This window comes from Oculina patagonica, chromosome 7, assembly GCF_052425735.1.
Source record: "Oculina patagonica isolate OP01 chromosome 7, crgOcupat, whole genome shotgun sequence".
Lineage (NCBI taxonomy): Eukaryota > Metazoa > Cnidaria > Anthozoa > Scleractinia > Oculinidae > Oculina > Oculina patagonica.
The window spans coordinates 30,537,286-30,558,114 of NC_135764.1; the positions used below are offsets into that span (position 1 = coordinate 30,537,286).

General features: G+C 39.4%; 1 protein-coding gene across 2 annotated transcripts in view; it reads right to left on the minus strand.

Moving 5' to 3' along the window:
• Window positions 1-15,973, minus strand: part of LOC144659713 (integrin alpha-8-like) — a 44,136-nt gene extending 28,163 nt beyond the window's left edge. Inside the window, exons 1-12 of one of the 2 annotated variants that reach the window (XM_078520208.1) lie at window positions 15,263-15,973; window positions 12,425-12,549; window positions 9,007-9,125; window positions 7,801-7,945; window positions 5,454-5,564; window positions 4,213-4,308; window positions 3,811-3,855; window positions 3,467-3,510; window positions 2,489-2,566; window positions 1,796-1,848; window positions 1,322-1,406; window positions 107-215 (exon numbers count right to left, since the gene is read on the minus strand). In XM_078520208.1, the coding sequence (XP_078376334.1) occupies window positions 107-215; window positions 1,322-1,406; window positions 1,796-1,848; window positions 2,489-2,566; window positions 3,467-3,510; window positions 3,811-3,855; window positions 4,213-4,308; window positions 5,454-5,564; window positions 7,801-7,945; window positions 9,007-9,125; window positions 12,425-12,549; window positions 15,263-15,420 (1,168 nt within the window). In that variant the 5' untranslated portion in view covers window positions 15,421-15,973. The remainder of the gene's footprint in view (window positions 1-106; window positions 216-1,321; window positions 1,407-1,795; window positions 1,849-2,488; window positions 2,567-3,466; window positions 3,511-3,810; window positions 3,856-4,212; window positions 4,309-5,453; window positions 5,565-7,800; window positions 7,946-9,006; window positions 9,126-12,424; window positions 12,550-15,262) is intronic. The other variant, XM_078520209.1, reaches the window with a different exon arrangement.
• Window positions 15,974-20,829: the final 4,856 nt, after the last annotated feature.

Here is a 20,829-nt window from a genome sequence, read left to right on the forward strand (position 1 = left end):
TACTCAATATAATAGCTACCATTATCAGCCACACCCAACCTTACATCTGTTTAATTTTGATAGTGCAGTAAAAAGGCTAAGTATATAACATATCAGAATACTATACCATCAAATCCATCCTGGTTCAGATCTCCAACGGCAGCAATGGCTTCCCCAAAACGAGCATTCAATTTTTTGTCTCCTTCAAGAACCTTATCTTGCAAATTAAGTGCTCCCTGCAAATAAAAGTGGGCCTGTCATTACCACATTCAATATAAACAGTCTTGATTGCACTTTGCACCAGGCCTCCCACCCCCACACACAGACAACTGCATGTTTTCAATTAAAACCTCCAGCATTACTTCAAATGTGGCCTGGGAGGCCCATTGTTATTTAACTGCTACAGTTGCATCTCCACCTCGGAGGGTAAAGGTAAGGTACATGTAGTCTGCATTGAGCCAACTGAAGTGGCCCATAATGTTAGAACTTATACTGGTTTCTGTAACATGAAGCAACTAGGAGAAGCCCATTGGAGGGTTACCCCCAGCATTTAAGTTCACCAGTACGCATTTATACACCTGCAATCCACGTCACAATTCTTGGGACACTTGCCGTTTTTTTTTTTTCACTTAAAACAGGGAAAAACACTTCTAGTAATTACCCCCCCCCCCCCCCCCCCGGCCCCCTGCCCTGTTACAATGTTGTGTACCTTGAAAAAACAATGCCTTCTGTTGCCCTCTATTTTGCAATATATTTCTGACAATTTCCAACGGAATTTCATGTTACAATAGTCCATTTTACAGTTGTCTGCTCAGTGACCTGGCCTTTGAATGGAAGTGAGGCTGGAGGTGACCTTGTTTTGATGCAGACCTCACTGCTTTTGTTGTGTTAATCATGTTGTTTTGATGCAAACTAGTTTGCATTTACATAATAAAGCAGAGAGGTTTGTATCAATGCAAGGTCACCTCCAGCCTCACTACCATTCAAAGGCCAGGTCACACTGCAGCTACTGGCAACAGTAAAATGGACTATTGTTGAAATGAGTGTCCCAAGGTATAATGGTGCAGATTGTGGGTGGAGAGAGACACTGTGCAAGTAAAGTGCCTTGCCCAAGAACACAACACAAAAACTCTGGCCAGGGCTCGAACCTGGACTGCTCGATCCGGAGTCTGACACACTACCATTAGGTCACCGGGTCTCTCTATGATGTGGCATTTATTCAAGATAATGCATACAGTATCCGCATTTTCTTATGACACTCAGTAAATTAAGCAGACTCCTGATTATAAACAGGAAAAAGATCTGGAAAATTCGAAAAATGTGAACAGATAAAAAAACAAACCTGTTTATTATTCAAATAAATGTAAACTCGTCCCTCATCTAAAATGTGGGTGTAGTAAGGGGCACCAACAAGAACGTCTGTATACCTGAGGCAAAAAATAACTAAGAGTTCAATTAAAATGGTAAAAATAGAAATTTGATAAACAGTTTGCCCAAGAACTAATCCAGTTAGCTAATGATGCCAGCTCTACCACGAGTATCACTATTCACCCTAGATAGGGTGCTAGTCCAACACCCCCCCCCCCCCCCCCCAATCACAGCCAAGTTTTCCAGCCAATTGTTTCATCAGCTCAGAGAAAATTTTCATGGCTAAAGGCTCATGTGTATACTGAAAAATTATACCACTTGAAAACATTGCATATGTAACTGGTATTTTAAGTCAAGCAAGTCGGCAGAGAGTCAAGGTCAATTTGAGGTCAATACTTTTCGAGGGTCACTACATACTTTCAGGGGGATTCCTCTCAAGCACACTTACTCGTCACTGTCAAGGTCCACTGCACATACAACACTCCCAAAATAGGTTGCAGTCTGAAAATATACACAGATTGAAATATTTTTATCATTCTTATCACTTTCTAAGTTTTAATAACTAATTATAGAGACTGCACATCCCATCACAGACTGATTTGCAGACTCGTAATTTTAAATTATTGCAAAATTACTCCCTTAGATTCAACCCTCCAAGTTAAAACCATTTTAGTCGCCATGGTGACTAAAATTTTGGAGCTGGCGACTAAATTGGAACCAAAGTCGCCAGCCTGGCGACTAAAATTGAGAAGAAGGATTGAAAGCGCGTGAGCCTAATTTAGCAACAAAAATTTTTCACTGGCGACCAAACCTGAGCAGTCGGTGGCCAAATGGCCACTAAGGAAAAAAATAAACTTGGAGGGTTGAGATTGTACTACATTTCACTGTGTAGCCCTATATTTGACAATTAAGAAGAAGACACAGCATAGCTACAGTATATAGTGTGTGATAATCTTGAGCCTCTTTGCTGCGAAGACATTGCAAAGGCACATAGTCAGGACAAAATTTGCTTTTCGAAATATTGTTATTTCTTATTTATGTATATTTATCAAAGGAAAGTTCTTTTGGATACTTAATCTGTTTAATTTTTACAAATAAAGTTTTTTAACCCAGGTATATATAGCTATTAAGGTAAACATACCGGTATATCTTTGGGTTGAGGTAATTGCGACTTCACAAAGATCTGTAGCTGGTCATCAGAAACATCGTAAATAAGGACCTAGTAAATAAATGCAAAAGATGCTTAGAACTCAGGAAATCAGCATCCCAATATAGATACAGTCAACTCTCGTTATAACGGACACGCTTAGGGGCGTCGTTTAGTGTCCGTTATAGCCAGAGTCCGTAATAGCGGGAGTCATTTCCAGTCAAACCTCTTTCGCCGGGGATCTAGATTTTGTCCGTAATAGTGAGCGTCCGCAATAGCGGGGTGTCCCTAAGGCGAGAGTTGACTGTTATAATCAAATTCAAGAAACAATATAAAATGTTTCTAAATGCTTGGCATTTACAGTAATTTTATGAAGATTTAGTAGTTTTTTGTTTACAAAACTGTAAATACTACCCAGCTATATCAACGTTTCAAGACAGAGATTGAAATTCAGCACATAACAGTCAAACCAGATGTTCTTGCGGCGCAATGTGTTAAAGTTGATGACAGTTTCCTCATTGCAACTTGCAATTTTCAATTTAAAATTGCCTGCAGCAAGTTACATCGTTCCAGCATCCAAATTATTCGGAAGACCTTCCAAACGTATCCCGGTTCCAGTCCCAGGCCATGTTTTGCTAAACACGACGTTGTTCCCAATGCATTTCTTGTCAAAACCAGCTGAGATTTCGGGGAAAGTATTGTCATTTAATCATTCTATACAGAGTTTTCACAGATCGCATTGGTTTGAGTTTACATTTTTTTGGAAAGTGTGTCAGTTATGGTTGTAATACTGAACTCACATTTTGCAACTGGGTGTGAGGCGAATTCACAAGCGTGAGTTGGCTTGAGATTGAAGTTTTCAACTCGCAAGCGTGAGACTACGGTGTAAGAGTTGGCAGGTATGAAACAGAAGTTTTGCAAAAGTGAAAGAGTTGTTATTCATGCATGGTTAACTATTTAGACATACAATACCTTTCCCTTTAATTCTGAACCTCTGGGGGCACCACCTACGAGCTCTGAAAAAATAAAAAAAATGTATTTAGAGATTGCATCTGACCAGGAAGAATCATAGCGATGGTGAGGCTCAGCCCAGTTTCAATAACAAATCAGTTTTTTTAAATACACTTGAATCTCGCGAAATCAAACCCTCAATAACTCAGCCTCCTGCTTACTCGAACCTTTTTCTATGCCCCTTCAGGTCATTTTCTTACTCATTTTACCCTTGATAACTCGAACTCCCGAATCTTGAACATTAATTATTTTTTCGATTTCCCTTAAAAGTTCTAGTTATCAAGATTCAACTGTAATCAGCAAACCTGTTCTTGATGGGCTTGAAAAATGTCCACTCGTCACTGAATATCCTAAACAACAATGAAACAAAAGTCAATTAATAAGCTTAATTTTCAGGGCTCGAGACTAACGGTAGCCAACTAGCCAAAGGCTACTAAAATTTAGGTTTTGGCTACCTACTAGCTTGTTTTTAGCGCCAGCGTTTGTACAGATAGATGCAATCGACGGTATACCGGTACCTGACTAGTGAAAAACTACTTTTGGCTAGTAAAATCTGACATGTCACTAGCCAGTAAACCAGTGAGTTAAAAAGTTAGTTTCAAGCCCTGACTTCCATCAGCACAGAAAAAAAAATTGCATTATTAGTAATTAAATCGTTTTACTGTAAATCATTAATAGCTGCAATATCACAAGACATAGTGACATACCCATGTAATTTCCAAAGTCAATTTGATCTTGTGGTGACAAGGCATAATTAACAGGCGAGCTTCCACTAGTACTGGCACTGGTGAGGACTAAACCACCTAGAAACAAAGCCATCGACACAATTACACCAATAACATTGGAGGCAGGGCTGCTTGTTATGCTCCGGGGGGGGGGGGGGGGGGTACTCCCATAAATTTCGGATACGGGTGTGCTGCCAAGGTTCTCAAACCCTGACCCTATTTATGGATAAAGAAAGCGAAAATTGATACCCCCCCCCCCCCCCGGGGTTATGCTGTACAAGGTGATTCCATCAGTATGGATCAAAACCCAGCTTGGCTATTGAGGCTACCAAAAAATAATTTTATGCGGTATTGGCTGTTTGGCATGCTGTGAAAGGTGGTTATAACACACATTTGTATAGTATCAGACTGTGGAACCATTCAAACAACACCTTTAATCAATTCGATCAGCTCAGAGAAAATTTTCAAGCCTAAAGGCTTGTGTGTATACTGAAAAATCAAGTGTATATACTGAAAAATCAAGTCACTTGTGGGCAGGTTAGCCAGGTGGGTGTCCAGGAGTCCTTTGGACGGCCACTTTTCAGAGAAAATTAATATGAATAACTGTAAACAGAGTTTTTTTTATTTCAAATCTTGAAATCTGTACTAGATAACTTTGCACTCATAACTGCAGCAAAACACCTTGCATGCTCCTCAGGCCCTCCTATGGGGACAAAGTCAGGCCTTGTACTGCCACTTTTTAAATCCTGGCTAAAAGCCTGCTTGTGGGATATTTAAATTATTCCACGAGCATGCGTTGGATATGAAATGGCAGATAGCCAATGAGGCGCGGTAGTGCCGAGTTGGCTATAACGATCTCATATCCAACAAGTGCGAGTAGAATAATTGTACTTTTATTAAAATTGCAATTTTTGAGCTCCCCAGCTGTTTTCATTCACGCGTTTTGGCTACCATAATAGGGTCAATGGTATGTGAGCTCATATACCATTGCCTGTTAACCAATTAAAAAGCAGGAATTGCAATATACCACTCAAAAACATAGCATAACCAGTATATAACAGACACCAAGGCTGTCATTAAGGGCTGTAACCCGTTAATTTGTGTTACTTTAATATAATTGCATTCAGAACGAAATGCTACGGGCACCTGATAATTTCAATGTTACGGCTGCTTAATGACAGCCCTGGACGCATCAAGTGTCCAGTACAAATGGTGATTTTTACCTCTCCACCTCCTTGCTCCAACTGTTCCCATGACAACGTCATAGCCATCGACTGTGAACTCCGCACTAAATCCTGCCTGACAGTAACCATAATAATTGTTGCCTTTCGATTCTAAAAAAGCAATGCAGAAGCATAATAAGATCACAATATTGTCAAAATATTGTTAAAAAACTGTGTAGCGCAGTCAGATGATTGCATAATAAAATTAGAGTTTCGTTTATGCGCTAATTTTTGTAAATAATCCCAGACGTTTCGGGACTTCTGTCCCTTCATCAGTGGAAAATTGCCGTTACAGTCAGCGCGTCACTGTATTTGAATGTGGCAACATTGCGTGTGCGCGCGCTAACTGAATCCATTAAATAAAAGCAAAGTCAATGTTTATGCCGCGCGGCTTTGCTTTTATTTAATGGACTCAGTTAGCGCGCGCGCACGCAATGTTGCCACATTCAAATACAGTGACGCGCACTGACTGTAACGGCAATTTTCCACTGATGAGGGGACAGAAGACCCGAAACGTCTGGGATTATTTACAAAAATTAGCGCATAAACGAAACTCTAATTTTATAATGCAGAAGCATGTTACAGTAAATTAAATTTAGTACTATCAAAATATAAACAAAAATTAAATTTAGTACTATCAAAATATAAACAAAAATTGTCATGACTGATAATCAGTTTAGCTTTAACTTTGCCTTTAAGAGATGAGATGGGAGGCACGGTGGCCTAATGGTTAGCGCGCTCGGCTCCAAGTCGAACGGCCCGCGTTCGAGACCTGGCCGGGGCGCTGCATTGTGTTCTTGGGCAAGACACTTTACTCTCACAGTGCCTCTCTCCACCCAGGTGTATAAATGGGTACCGGCGAACTTACTGCTGGGGGGTAACCTTGCGATGGACTAGCATCCCATCCAGGGGGGAGTAGCAATACTCCTAGTCGCTTAATGCTACGGAAACTGGGATAAGCTCCGGCTGTATGGGCCTCATGGCTCGGAGACAGACTTTACTTTACTATCAAAATATAAACAAAAATTGTCATGACTGATAATCAGTTTAGCTTTAACTTTGCCTTTAAGAAGTGATTACAAATCAGGGCTTAAAAAGGTGGCATCTGGTCATCTGATAGGTAGGTTAAGTCTGTGTTTGAGCCTAGTGGCCCATCAGGCCGGAGCTTATACCAGTTTCAGTAGCATGAAACAACTAGGAGCTGAAACAACTACTCCCCCTGGTTGGGATGCTAGTCCCTAGCAGGGTTACCCCCCTCCCGCATTAAATTCAGTGGTACCCTTTTATACACCTGGGTGAAGAGAGATACTATAAGAGTAAAGCCTCACAAAACCCAGACCGCTCAATCCAGAATCCAGCACACTGACAATTAGGGTACGACGTCTCCCAAACTCGGGGTAAGTTGATATTCTTGCTGAGCAAGTATCTTTTAATGTTCACTTTTTCAAACCCTTGAAAACTACCAATAAATTCAAAATTTAAGTTCTTTGTGATGTATAAATTAAAAAAAAAATAATGACGATGGAATTCCAGGAGCAGGGCAAGCCCCTTACAAGCTGTAACCACTTTGAATAAATCAGCGGAGGGAGCATGGCATAGTGGTTAGTTTGATGGACATGTCATCTGGAGGTTCCACGCTCAAATCCTCTGTCCTGCCTCTAAATGGATTTGTCTTTGGTTGTCCCAATTCAACTCCTCCATGCTATGTAAATACAGTCGAAGCTCTCTTAACCGACACTCTCGTAAGCGGACAGCTCTACTGACGGTCACCTTGTCTGAGACCCCGTTATAACTCCCATACAAACTCTGTATTTTTACATTCTCGTAAGCGGACATTCCCGTAAGCGGCCACTGACACTTTCAGAGATTACGACTCACACTCTTTCTTTGTTTTTAAGCTCCCGTAAACGGACAGCCCAAAGAAAATCCTATTAACAACCTCTGTATCTTGTTTTTATAAATCAACTTCACATCATCATTCGTCACAATGATTTACAGTAATTACAGTACCATATTTCGTTGTCGTCATCCACGTCCCTCCGGTTATTGTTAGCTGGGCAAGCTCCCGTAAGCGGCCATCTTTCCCCTTCACCTCTAGTGGCCGCTTACGTGAGCCATTCTCGTTAGCAGCCAGCTCCAGTTTCGGACACTTTTTTGGCGTCCCGAGGGTGTCCGCTTACAAGAGCTTCGACTGTAGTCAACTGGGGAGCCTCCTGCCAGTTGGAGTTTTTAACAAGTTATAGTATCCACAATTAGCACAGTCATGCTAAAAGTGATTTACCCATAATTAATTTTTTATTTTTATTTATTCGTTTATTTAATAATAAGAATGTTATTGAACTTGTACCTTTAAAGCAAGGATCGCGAGCTTGTCCTGTTACACGTGTCAGGTCTCCTGTTAGAAGAAAACATCTTCCCAGAAGCCAGCGATATTGCAGGTCACCATCAGGGTTTGGAGGCAAACCTCGGTAAATGTACCTGGATGCACAAGTCTGAAATAGCAAGAAACATCCATTTCAATTGAAATCAGCCAGGCCCTAGTTGTTCAAAAGGTGGATAACGCTATCCACTTGATAAATCACTATCCCGTAAATAGCAAAGCAGGTTATGCCCGAATAAACCTGTATCCTTAAATTGTTTTCAGGTAAATTGGCCTTCATGGCCTCGTTTTAATCCAAAAATTCTTTTGACTTCTGCAGATCGACCAAAGCCACGAAGGCCAATTAACATGAAAACAAAAGAATAAATTTAAATAATTTTTTTTCTGCCATATTGAAAAAAAGTGTATGGGTACCTCCCACCCTGGGAAATATTGTGAGCAATTTTCTTTTTAGAAAGTCTAGAGCTCCATTATCTTAGTGGCATGCATGTAACTTTTGTTGGTAAGGTCAGCAGAGATAACAAATTCGCTTCAAATGGTGACCACCCATGTTGCTAACTGTGCCTTTCTTGCTAGTTGCCATGTTTTCTTATCACAAGTGAAGTATGTTTCCTGTTGAAATCCATAAAATCATGAAGCCATCCACCTTGGTTAAGCGTACTTCACTAGTTGTTACCTCGGAAATAAAGTGGTTCCTGTGAATAAAAACTGATTAATTTTTGTTTGTCGGAACTGAACCCTCCGAGCCAAAAAGTGTAATGTTCGGGGTAATGATAATGATAATGCATTTATATAGCGCATTTTCCATACGTTCAAATGCGCTATACACACCAGACCACAACACCGGGAGCTTCGTGCCCTACTCTTTGCGAATAGTGTGTGGGTTCTTTAACGTCCCCTGTTACAAGACTGAAGATACAGGAGACGGGACCTACGGTTTATCGTCCTTTTCCGAGAAGACTAGAATGTCTAACCATTTGCAGATGTAATTACAAAGGCAGCACATTCTCCTCAGTTATTTTAAGACCCTGAGTGTTGGTCCGGTCTGGGGTTCGAACCCACGACCTCCCGCACAGCAGTCTGGCGCTCTACCAACTGAGCTAACCAGGGGGTAGCCACACTTTAAACAATAAATAAAAACAATATCGAAAAATAATTTAACAAAAACTGTACCAGTGCTTTGCCATCTTTGCCAGTACTGCGAACTGTCCCTCCAAGCCACTGGCCACTCTTCTCCTCAAGTTTTACTGTTACTTGTTGATTATTTAAAACAGATTGCCGTGTTTCCTCAGCTAATAAATAAATAATAATAAAAAACAATCAGCTCAGAAATTTTAGGTTAATGTACTGTTATTCTGTTTCCCGAGAGGTCCGCTAAGATGATCGATGGCAGCGAAAAGCGTAAACCGTTAAGTGAGGATTGAATTTTAGAGTTCGCATATCACTAAAGACCACAAATTATAATCCATGCATGTACATGTTATTAATACATGTAGCATAAAATGAATTTGGCTAAGTAAAAATTAGTTTGATTTGTATTCTGCTTTTCTCATAAGGATAATGGCTTGAGACAAATCTGAAATAAAACAAAGGAGACTATAACTACCTTAAGTTTTTACATATACATGAAATTTTCGCGACATGTTGATTTCGCGAATGTCGCAATTCCAAAAAAATTGCAAAATTAAAAGTGACGCGAACAATAAGCTAGTGTTGCGAACATAACATGATGCAAAAATCAAGTAACTCACATTACGCCAGCAACCAAGAAAAATTAAGTTTACTACCACTGAAGGAAGAAATTTTCAATGTTAATGGATGTTGTCGTCAATTGACTCAAGAACAATAACTCATGCACGCACAAATATGACCTACTTGTAGACATTGTGAGACCTGCTCTGTTGTTGCTATTGCATGCCGCGAATTAGTCTTGCCCTTCCGTTTTGTTAATTTTGAGGTTATTGTTCCTTTGATAAAGTCGTTTTATTTAATTCAAGGGCATGTTAAGTTGTGTCTTACTCAAAAACATGAAATTAAAGGGATTCAAAATACAAAACTTTTGCAAAATCACGAAATTTAAGTGTCGCAAAATATGCGCACGGTGACCTCAAAATCGGAAATTAATGTGTCACGAAAAATTCATGTAATAAGGTAGTTTGAAATCATTTTAACCTGAAAACAAACACACGTCCTATCTGATTGACATGTGATACTCTGAGTAAACGGATAGAGCTGTCCACTTCCAGTACAAAGTGAAAATCCTAAAATAGCAAAGAGTGCTAGATGGATTTTATCCATCAGTGGCAGAACAGGAGGGCATTTTGCGGGCGCATGCGTGCAACCGCTGTACAAAGACCGCGTGATCTTGGGAATAAAAATGGCGCGGAAGATTCAAACTTTGTTTTTTGTACTGTTTATCGTCACATAATTTAATAGAGACGTAAATTTCGCTAAGAAAAAGTGTTTTGTGTGTGGCAAGGCTCTTATAAAGCAGATTTTCTGGCCTGCTTCGGGATCGTTGTTGAAAATAATGGGAAAAAATGTGGGACAGGTAGGAAAGCCTTCACCGACAAAAATCAAACAGGCCGTAAAAAGAGGAAAACATTTATTCGTGTGCTGGAGTGTGATATATTAGGATCAAAACTTCACATCAAATCAATTGCTGTAATACAAGCAGAGTGCGAGCAATATTATAGCTTGTCGGGAGATTTTTTGCCTAAAGGGACGGCCACCAAAGAAAAGGGTTTTCCCTGAGGGGAAAGACATGTTTGGGTGTTCTGCACATGATAATGCAGCTCACTGATGACTCTAAAGCAAGGCCAACTTGCCCTCGACTGGCAAACAGGGTTTCCTGGAACAAGAACTGCAGTTCTTTAAATCACATTTAGGCGACACAGAAGTAAAACAGTCGTTATAACAGAACGAACATCAATCTTAAAGAAACAAACGTTGAAATGAAAATTTGAAAATAACATTGTTTATAGTTAAAAATTATTTCTTAAGACATTTTATGCAGCAGTTATTAGAACGTTTCTGAAAAATATATATATCGCTTGTTCGTTTCTTGCTATTTTTTGACTGGTGATCAAGGCTAGATTTTGATAAAGGAGCCAAAAATGTACTAATTAACATAGTAAAATGTAAACAAATAGTCTACCAGCAAAGAATTACCATAACACATTAAAATTAAGACCGATCTCAGTAATTCTTTTCTTGTTCAACGGAATAATTGTGGTACATCGAAATGTGAAGTTATTTTGACCAATGCTTAAGTTTAAGGAAAGAATCACAAACGATAGTTTCTCTGTTAGAATAAACCAGCGAGAACGTACGTTAAAGAAAGCTAAAAATTACCACAATAGACCATTTTTTAACGCTACCTTCGCAGCATTAGACGATTGCTCAAGTACTTCAGGCTCCATATATCATCGGTAGACGCTGGAGATCAAGGTTAGATTTTGAGATCTTTGCATCGTGAAAACGATGAAATTGCAGTTTTATGAAAAATCTGAACAAAATCATGACCACTCGCTCAAACCCGGGATACTTGATTATAACATCGTATAGTTAAAACTGTTGTTTTATACTTTAGTACTAAGTAGCCGTAGCGCTTTGTCCGTTTAGATCTCCCAGCTATTAAAAACATGGGCAAGGTATTACGGTTCTCGACATTCGGTCGCCATTTTGTCCACGCGCAATGTTTAATACACATAGCCAAAGTCGATCAGATAAACGGCACGCCGACACCAAAGTATGCTTGTTGTTGTCAGAAGATAAAGCAAGGACTCTTAGTATCATATACAGCAAATAAAACTTAAAACACCTTTTATTTTGAGCTGAAAATTAGGCCATAAATTGTGAAAAATATGTAAACAATCGATAGCAGAACTTCTCTGTCGTGCGCACTAGCCCATATCGACGCATGCGCACGCAAAATGCCCTCCTGCTCAGTGGCAGGTAAAATTTTAGGATTTTTTCAGTTGGCAGATGAAGTAAGGCCAGGGAGAAAGCTATGCAGCCTTCAGGCTATAGCACATGATACGGCTAAAACTTGCTCAAAGCGCATCTGTTTCTGTCACATGCACACCCTGTTCTCTTCTTTTGGTTGGTTCATTTAATATATGTTCTTTCAAGTAACTTATTTTCTGTCATGCATCTATAAAACTATTATTGAGGGGGGGGGGGGTGAATAGGTTCATGGATTGATGGATTTGGCCTTAAAAAGTGCACAGATTGCGGAGATTCATGATAACTTAAAGCAGATTCGCAGATTACAAAAAGCAGGGAATTTTGGATTAGCTGAGAATTTTGCCCCCGAAAATCCGGAAGTCAGGAAGTTATATCAGGATACTAAACAAAGTGCAGATCACTTTGATCAGTCTTTGTGGGTGTGTTGGCAAAATTGTCGCAAAAGCAATGAAACGAGAGCTTCTTAAAAAATTATTGGATTAAAAGTCATGCAGTAATGCAGATTTGAATTTGAATGAATGGCGGCGAATTGACTGATTTTGCCAAAAATAGCTTTGATTGGTGGATTTGCGTACCCCTATTTACCCCCCCCCCTCATTACTATTATTATAATTGAACTTACGGATGTTATCAACAGGAATGAATGTACATGATTGACTTGCATATTCACATTTGTACACAGCTCCGTATCTTGGTAATGTTTGAGATGAACTTGTAACATTACTAAGTGGCGCACCAACTATTACCCTGTAGAAAACAAAACAAACAAAATTAATAATGATAATTAAACCCACTCCAGAATTGCCATTCATTTTCTTTACGCCAATAAAAAGTTTATACAAAGATATGTTATTCACCAAAATTTCAGCCTCCAACGTTCGCTATAACCCTTCGAAATCTTTCCCAAAACTCGACAACTGAACGCCGCCATCTTGGAGCTGGTAATGTATGCGTGACGTCAAAGAGCTCAGCCTAAAGTTTTGCAGGAAAATTTTAATAGTCAAAACTCCTTGTGTTTTGTATTTCTTGGAGCTCTGTTTGAGCAAAATGGAGATGCACAAACAGGCATTTTGACAAACAAAAGCCACTACGAAGAAACAAGGAGTTTCGAGTATTTAAATTTTCTCGCCAAACTTCAGGCTGAGCTCTTTGACGTCCCGCATACATTACCAGCTCCAAGATGGCGGCGTTCAGTTGTCGAGTTTTGGGAAAGATTTCGTAGGGTTATAGCTATAGCGCACATTGGAGACTGAAATTTTGGTGAATAACATATCTTTGTGTAAACTTTTTATTGGCGTAAAGAAAATAAATTGCCATTCTGGGGTGAACTTCTCCTTTAAGTCTTTGGGTGCTTTCCATTAAGCCAAATAAGTCGGAAATTTTGTTCAGAAATCAAATAAAATTACGGATTAAGGATAATGGTTAGAGGAAAATGTTGTTCCATTTTATAACGGTCGGTTCCTGTTGGTCCAACCAGGCGTATCGTGAAAATGGAAATTAAGCACCCTGTGTTTTTTAAAAGGCTGGTTTTCACTTGCCGCAGTCATAATTAGAACAGTATGTTATGATCTAGTAAAAATCACACTAGTGGAGTCGCAAGCAAGGTTCTGATTCCGCTGATGACAAAAATTACATTGTCAGAGTTGCAATCAGAAAGGAAGCACTGTGATTGGTTTGTTCTTTCACTGGATCATAAGCAAGGTGCAAGGACTGACATAGACAAGTTTATAAGAATTTCATGAATGGACAAAATGTAGACTTTTTTGGACAATTTTGTGAGTTGAGTTCAGCGTAGATATAGAACTTCATGGGCTGGCAGTGCAGAGAAGTTCTGTCATGACACTCTACAGGTTTTAACTGATCATTTTTTTGATAAAATCAGCCTGAGGGTGTTGTCTCTGTTTGATTCGCAAAACTTGGGCACAAAATCATGTTTTCCAGTTTGGCACAATCTACCCAATAAAAGATGACAATTGTAAACTTCCACCATTCCTTTATGTCTGTGTTAAATTTGAGCTCAATCTCATCCAAAACAGCCGAGAAGTAATTACCTCAGGAATTTATTCATGACTATATATTAGGTGTACCCTGCCACCTTAAAACCAAGTCCATGCAGGGCAGTAACCAGACCTTTGCCATAGATGAGGCAAGATCTTGCTTGGGGTTCTAGGGGCATGCCCTCCAGAAAATGTGAAATATAGAAGCTCTGAAACTCAAAACATATTTTGTTTTTGATTTTGGGTAAAAATCTAGACGAGGCAAGTGCCTCGTCTTGCCTCTTGCTAGTTACATCCTTGAAGTCTTGTGAATAACAATCTGGTTGGCCTTGTTATCGTTAGCTCTCAATAATGGTAGCACCATAAATAATCTGTCTGCAAATGTCAGACACTGCATCTTATACTGAGTATAAGCTAAAATAAAATATTTCAAGCAAATAAAACCCTTGACATTAAAACACCTTATCTCGCCCGCAAAAAAATTACCAATTAATTAATGTCAGCTGATTTACAAATTGCTTTAATTGATTGATGGTTAAAATAGCTTGGTTTCGGGAAGTTCGACAATTGAGTTTACTTTGGCAATAGAAAGAAATAACAAGACAGAAAACGGAAGAACGAATTTATTTTTAACCATATATAGAGTCCCTTTCGACAAAGATTCCCTATCTGAGCCAGTTTCAAAAGGGAAACATTAAAATTAAAATTTGCTTAAACTACTCATTCAAGCCAAATGGTTTGTGTTATTTTGAAAAACACATTTCATTCTGACTTTTAAAAGAAAACAGCGCCTTTTTAAGCCTCTTAAATTATGTTTGTTTGAAACGATTAACAACAGTCGGAACTAACTCAGACTGAAAGAAACCTTATGTAGTTCTCGAAAAATTGAATGATTGGCTTCCTTTACGTATTCTGGCCAAATATGGATAAATAACAATACAAGAATGAGGTCAGAAATCAATCAGCCGAACCGGATCTCACATTCCGGAATACTCGGTATGAAGGAAATCAAGATTTTTTCCAAATTTTCACGCTGAAAAATTAGCTTAAGTCGAGAAGGATGTTTCGCTCACATGTATAAATCGCGCATATACGATAAAAGACTCATTAGAGTTGTTCCACACAAGAACCTAACAAATGCAAATTTCCACTTCGTAACCTTAGGCATGCAAATTAGACAGGCGTTCTCAATTAAGTCTTTAAATACTGTGTACGTTTTCGTCGCATCAATTGCGCCATTCAGTCGGCCAGCTCATAAAAATAGGTAAATGAAAGGGGTGAGAACGCCTGTCTAATTTGCATGCCTAAGGTGACGAAGTGGAAATTTGCATCACTAAGGTTTTTGTGCGGAACAACTCTACTGAATATTATAAAAGGGTAGTAAAATATCACATTTGATAAATATCGCACGAAATCGTGCGCAAAATCTGTCCAAACTCATTATTCTAACAAAAACAACTTACCAGTACTTGTTTTGATGCGAATGGAGAGCTACAGAGTAGCCAAAATATTCACTACCGACAGGTCCATCGAAGACCTCAGCTGATCCTATATCCACATTAAAGCAATAAATTCCAACACATTCCAGTAAACAAATAAATGCAATCAACAGCGCTCTCATCTTTGTCTTGATTCTGTCGCGATCGCGAGGTCAACTTCAGAAGAACTTGATGGAGCTCGTGCCGCGTCGCTACGGTATTTTAAACTTCTTTAATTCAGCTTGATCAGCTTGCCAAATATTAATAAGTCGTGATGTCAGATAACAATCCTTTATAAATAGGCGGTGGTGATGGCACCGGATCCGGACAAAGCAAGAAAAAGAAGTCAGAAGATCGAATTAATCCTCCTCACTGAATGACTGTACTGTCGGCCGTCTCAAGACTGCGGTTTCGCGTGAAAAGTTGAACGCTTCGGGTTGACGTTTTTGCGGTTCGAAACCGGCAAAAATACTTTTGAAACTAAAACGAAATGTTCTGTATCAACCACTGCAGCGCCTGCACCGAACAGTGAAGAGAAAACGCTTGTTTAAACCAAACTGAAGAACTTTCAAGTTCTTGTGTACAAAAAGGTCAACGCTTGTCACGTTTTCGAGAGCATTCCCAAGAGGCCACGAACTTGGTACCGCCCCTGCAAATAAAACCCCTCCAAAAATACACACGTACTGATGAAGCAACAGATCAAGCAGCAATGATGAAGAATAAACCCCTTAAAGAAAAGAATGGAGAAAATTTTTCAACACAAACGAAGAGTTCGTCTGTTTGAGAAGACTTCGTTCTAACACTGAATTTTGCCGCTGCGCGCGCTTTGGAGAGGTTCAGGGAGGGGCTTCTTGGGGGACTGGGGTTATTTTGAAGGAGAAAAGATTGCGTGACATTACAAAATGTGTCACAAAACAGGCATATTTGTGGTATTAAACGATCCAACTTGTATCCAGTGTCATGTATGGGAATGTTTGATCGGACATGTTCATCCAAAACGATAATCCTTTATTTTTATCATTGATTGTTTGGGTTTGACGTACAGGAATACATGCCTGTATCCCTTTCCCCCGAACTGAAATTTTAAAATCTCGTAAGACCCGTGGCCGTATTCGTCCCGCCCCAATTCCTTCTCGTCCCAAACACCCTTTCATCCTGTTTCGGGCATCCTGGCGGATAGTCGGGACGTAACAAAGTAAACCGAACGCGAATGGTAAACTCGGTCTCTCACACCCTTGATCTCCGTGTCCTGACGAGGACTGAAGCCCAGGGGGGGGGGGGGGGGGGTACTCCGGCTTGTATAAATGACGGGGATGATCGAATGGAGGCAAAACTCAGGACCCAAAAAAATCCCTAAGTCTTCCGACATTACCCAAAAAAATCCCTGGACCAAAAATAACCCCCCCAAAAAATCCCTTGTCAAATTACCCCTAAAGCGTTCCAGGAAAGAACGCTCGCTTTGTTTATTCATCATACCATAAAAACGCCAATGCCGCGCCAAGGCACTTTAGTTCGTTTTAAGGTAATACCCAAAAAAATCCCCTATCTAAATCAAGTACTTGCCAAATTTTCCAACCCAAAAAAATCCCGGAATTGAAAATTTCAAACCCCAAAAAATCCTTCGATCATCCCCGTCATTAACAAGCCGGCGGTACCCCCCCTGGAGACGGAAGGCGCAAGGAGGTTGTTTTTTTTTTTTTCCTCTTTTACCATATATCGGTAATTTTGTTAAAGGACAAATTTAGTCATAACATTTATTTTAAAATTGCCAGGCCAGGTATGCAGTCCATTTTTGTATATTAGGAGTAAGATATGTTATAATTAAGGATAAATTTTATGCTATTAACAATTAATTATATAATAATAATAAAAAGGTACTTTAAACGCATTTTACAGCCTGATGGAGTCTCAATGCTTTTTACAATTACCGGTTATAAAATATAATCAAATATAAACGCTGTTAAAAAGAAAAGTTTTTAGTCTCGATTTAAAAGACTCAGCTGTGGAGGCTGCGGAGCACTGTTTGACTACAAATGAGCAAGTCATTCCATAGCTTTGGTGCAATCACTGAGAACGATCTGTCACCATAGGTAGTTTTAGTCTTAGGAATAGACAGTAGGTTTAAGCTACTTGATCGTAGTAAACGATGAGGCGTGTAGTTCAAAAGCAGGTCATTTAAATAGGCTGGTGCAAAGCCATGGAGGACTTTGTACGTTACCAAGAGAATTTTAAAAATGATTCTTTCTTTCACCGGAAGCCAGTGTAAACTCTTTAAAACTGGAGTGATATGAGCCGACTTTTTTGCGACTTTTTTAACAGTTAGTCTTGCGGCTGTATTCTGCAACCGTTGTAGTTTCTCTAACTCATAGGAGGGGAGACCGAGAAGAATACTGTTCCAGTAATCAAGTTTTGAAGTAACGAAAGCATTAACAATTAATTATATTATTGTCATAATCATCATCATCATTATTAGTATTATCATATAAATATATGAACTGACTGACCTAAACGTTTTTCTAGTTCTACTTCAACATATCAACTTACTTCCATTACTCCTTTCAGGGGAGGGGTGTCAGGGGTCGTCACGCCATCTTTTTACCCCAACAAACAGCAGGAGAATTGCGTGACGAGCCAGTGAACGCGTCAACGTGATCTGTGGGTGATTTCATACGTCATGCTCTAAGTCACGTCGTTTGTTTGTTATTAAAATATATCAGGGGCACCCAAAAATGATAAACTAAATGCAAGGCTGATCGGACAACTAAAAAGGCTAAATAAATTTTATTGCCCAATATTTCGGTTAGACAAAACTAACCTTCTTCAGGGGCTGTCCGATCAGCCTTGCATTTAGTTTATCGTTTTACTTTATATTGCTGATCCTGATCTACGCCAAGATCCAGCTTCACTTCGCTGCTGTTTGTACAAGTTGTCCTTTCATTATATTGGTCTTGCACGCAACAATGGTTTACTCTCAAATGCTGTTTTAGGCCGGGGCCCGGGGGGGGGGGGCACCCGGTATATTTTTGTGTGGGGGTGTGCCGCTGGGAATTTGAAGCCCTTACCCTATACCAGACAGTACCAGACCATGTTCAGCTGATTTTTGCAACCCTATACTAGACTAGACACTGAAAATCCCTACCCTATCCCAGACTTGCATTTTGTTAGAACTGTATCATTATCAGTGTTTTAATGGAAAACCATCTGTGAACAACGATGCCGCGATGATTTTATTTACGTTTAGGAAAGCCTCTTTCTCTTCCGAGTTTCTGGACTATATTCGTCATACCGTCGATCGGTTTCCCGGCAAATGCTACCCTTTTCTAGACCAAAACTCTCTGATTTCTATACCCTATCCCAGACTAAACTGCTTGAAAACCATACCCTTCACAGCGGCACATACCTATATAGCTCATGTATGGGAGTGCCCCCCCCGGGGGGGTTTAGGCTATCTGGAGTGCTTTTAAGCTCTGTAGTTGAATTTTAGGCTGCGCTATAAATTTTTGTCTGTTCGGTCATTGTTTGAGAGATTTTAACTTAACTGTGAGCTGAGATGGCAAATTATCCTGTAAATGTAAATTGTGAAAGGTCGTAAGAGTATTAAAGAGTGAGAGTAAGAGTAGACCAGAGTAATCGGTTGCCTTTGGAATGAAGGTCTTATATAAACATCAGTTTAGTTTCGTACTGATTCAATTGTATCTATTATTTCCATTGTTTCTTCATAACAGCTCTAAGTTTCGTTTGAGTTCGTTACTTTCCGTCTTTCCGTTTCCATAGGCCTTTTTACGGATACGGCATTTTGCCCCCTTCGCATCCTATAATGCTTATTAAAATGATTTATTCTTTTATTGTGATAATTCCGCAATTACCATAATAAAAGAAAAAATATATATTATAGGATGCGAAGGGGGCAAAGTCATTATCCGTAAGACGGCCTATGGGTTGCGCGCTATTTTTGGGATTTCTTAACAACAATTTATAGCTACTTTCGGAAGATCGCTTCCTTCGGAGAGGGGAAGGGTGGTCGCTCTTTACAGAAACGAAAGTAACTATCGACTGATCGTTTATATATATGGGAGAAATATGCCGACGAACGCTGGATTCTCCAAGAATTTAAAGGTGTTTTTGGCGTGGTGAGAGGCGACATAGCGAATGGTATAAGAGGAGCATTATAGACAATGCCGTGATGTCAAAATGATTCAAACTGTTGTTCGGATAAATATTTACGCTCGAACTCAACGGAGTGAGCAGATTGTATTTTCCGGTCGATGGAAAAACACATAATGTACCAGTAAAATGGTTTTCTTTTAATAATATGATTATAAATTGTTCCCTACACTCTCCTTGCAATCTTTGCTTCATCGTCAATCTTTATTTTAATACGAAGTCTTACTCACAGTATAATTATGGTCTTCCTAAAAGAGGGTCTCAATGGGGTTAGCCGTAAAACGGTCAAAAATTAAGCCGTTAGACATAAAAATTGGAAAGAATTAACCGATAGCCGTAAAATATGTTAACCATAAAAAAACGGTCAGTAATTTTATAAAAACAGACTAGGTCACTTCATCGTCCCAGGACGGTCTTAAGACCAAAAATATGTTTTTCAATAACGGACATTAATTTTTTAACTTTTGTTAACCGTAATTAAAAAAGTTAACCGTTAGCCGTAAAACAGCCAAAATTTAACCGTAAAAGCCACCACCCCATCGAGACCCTCTCCTAAGAAGAGAGTCGTATATTTACATAAATTACACTAATTAACTACATCGATTGTAAAATTACTAATAATTGCTAATAAAATGTTAAAGCTGTCTGCGGTTGCAATCCTGCTGTATCGGTTCTAGTCGTGGTGGTGTCTCGCAAAGTCAATTTTTCACGTAGTACGATCAGCCTTGCTTTCAGTTGTCTTTTATTTCATTTTATTGCTGATCAGATCTCTCAGTAGATCCTACAAATAACAGCATTATCGTTTGCGGTCCCTTGCAGTTTTAGTTTTACTTTTATGATATTAGAATGGTTAAAATACTTAATACTATGCTTCTCTCTCCTTTTTTTAGCTGTACTCATTTTTTTTCGAAGTTTCTCCACAAGACATGGCGCTCGCGGGCGACCGAGCACTACAATTTCATATGTACCTTAGTTTTGAAGTTGACTTTGCCCCGCCGGTCGAGCGCCACGGAAAGCCTGTTCGCAGGCTACATCCTTACGCGTAGTCGAGCGTAGTTACATATTAGCTATAGGTTTTCGACCAATCAGCACGCGCGTAGTATCTCAGTTATATTAATATTCAAATAAATATTAGTTCACGATGCTTTACTGTATAAGTCTTAAGTTAGAAAGAATGTAAAACGCGAAGGTACGAAATATTTTAGTGATAAAACAGAAATTGAAAATAAGGAGCAACGCGGAATGAGCACGAAATTACCGACAGCTGACAGTCCTTAAATCCTGAAATACCTGTTATGCAAATAAGTAGAATCGAAGCATGCGCCAATGTTGGCATTTTGCAATAATGTATTATTAATGCTTTCCTGCACGTGAAAAATTTGCACGTT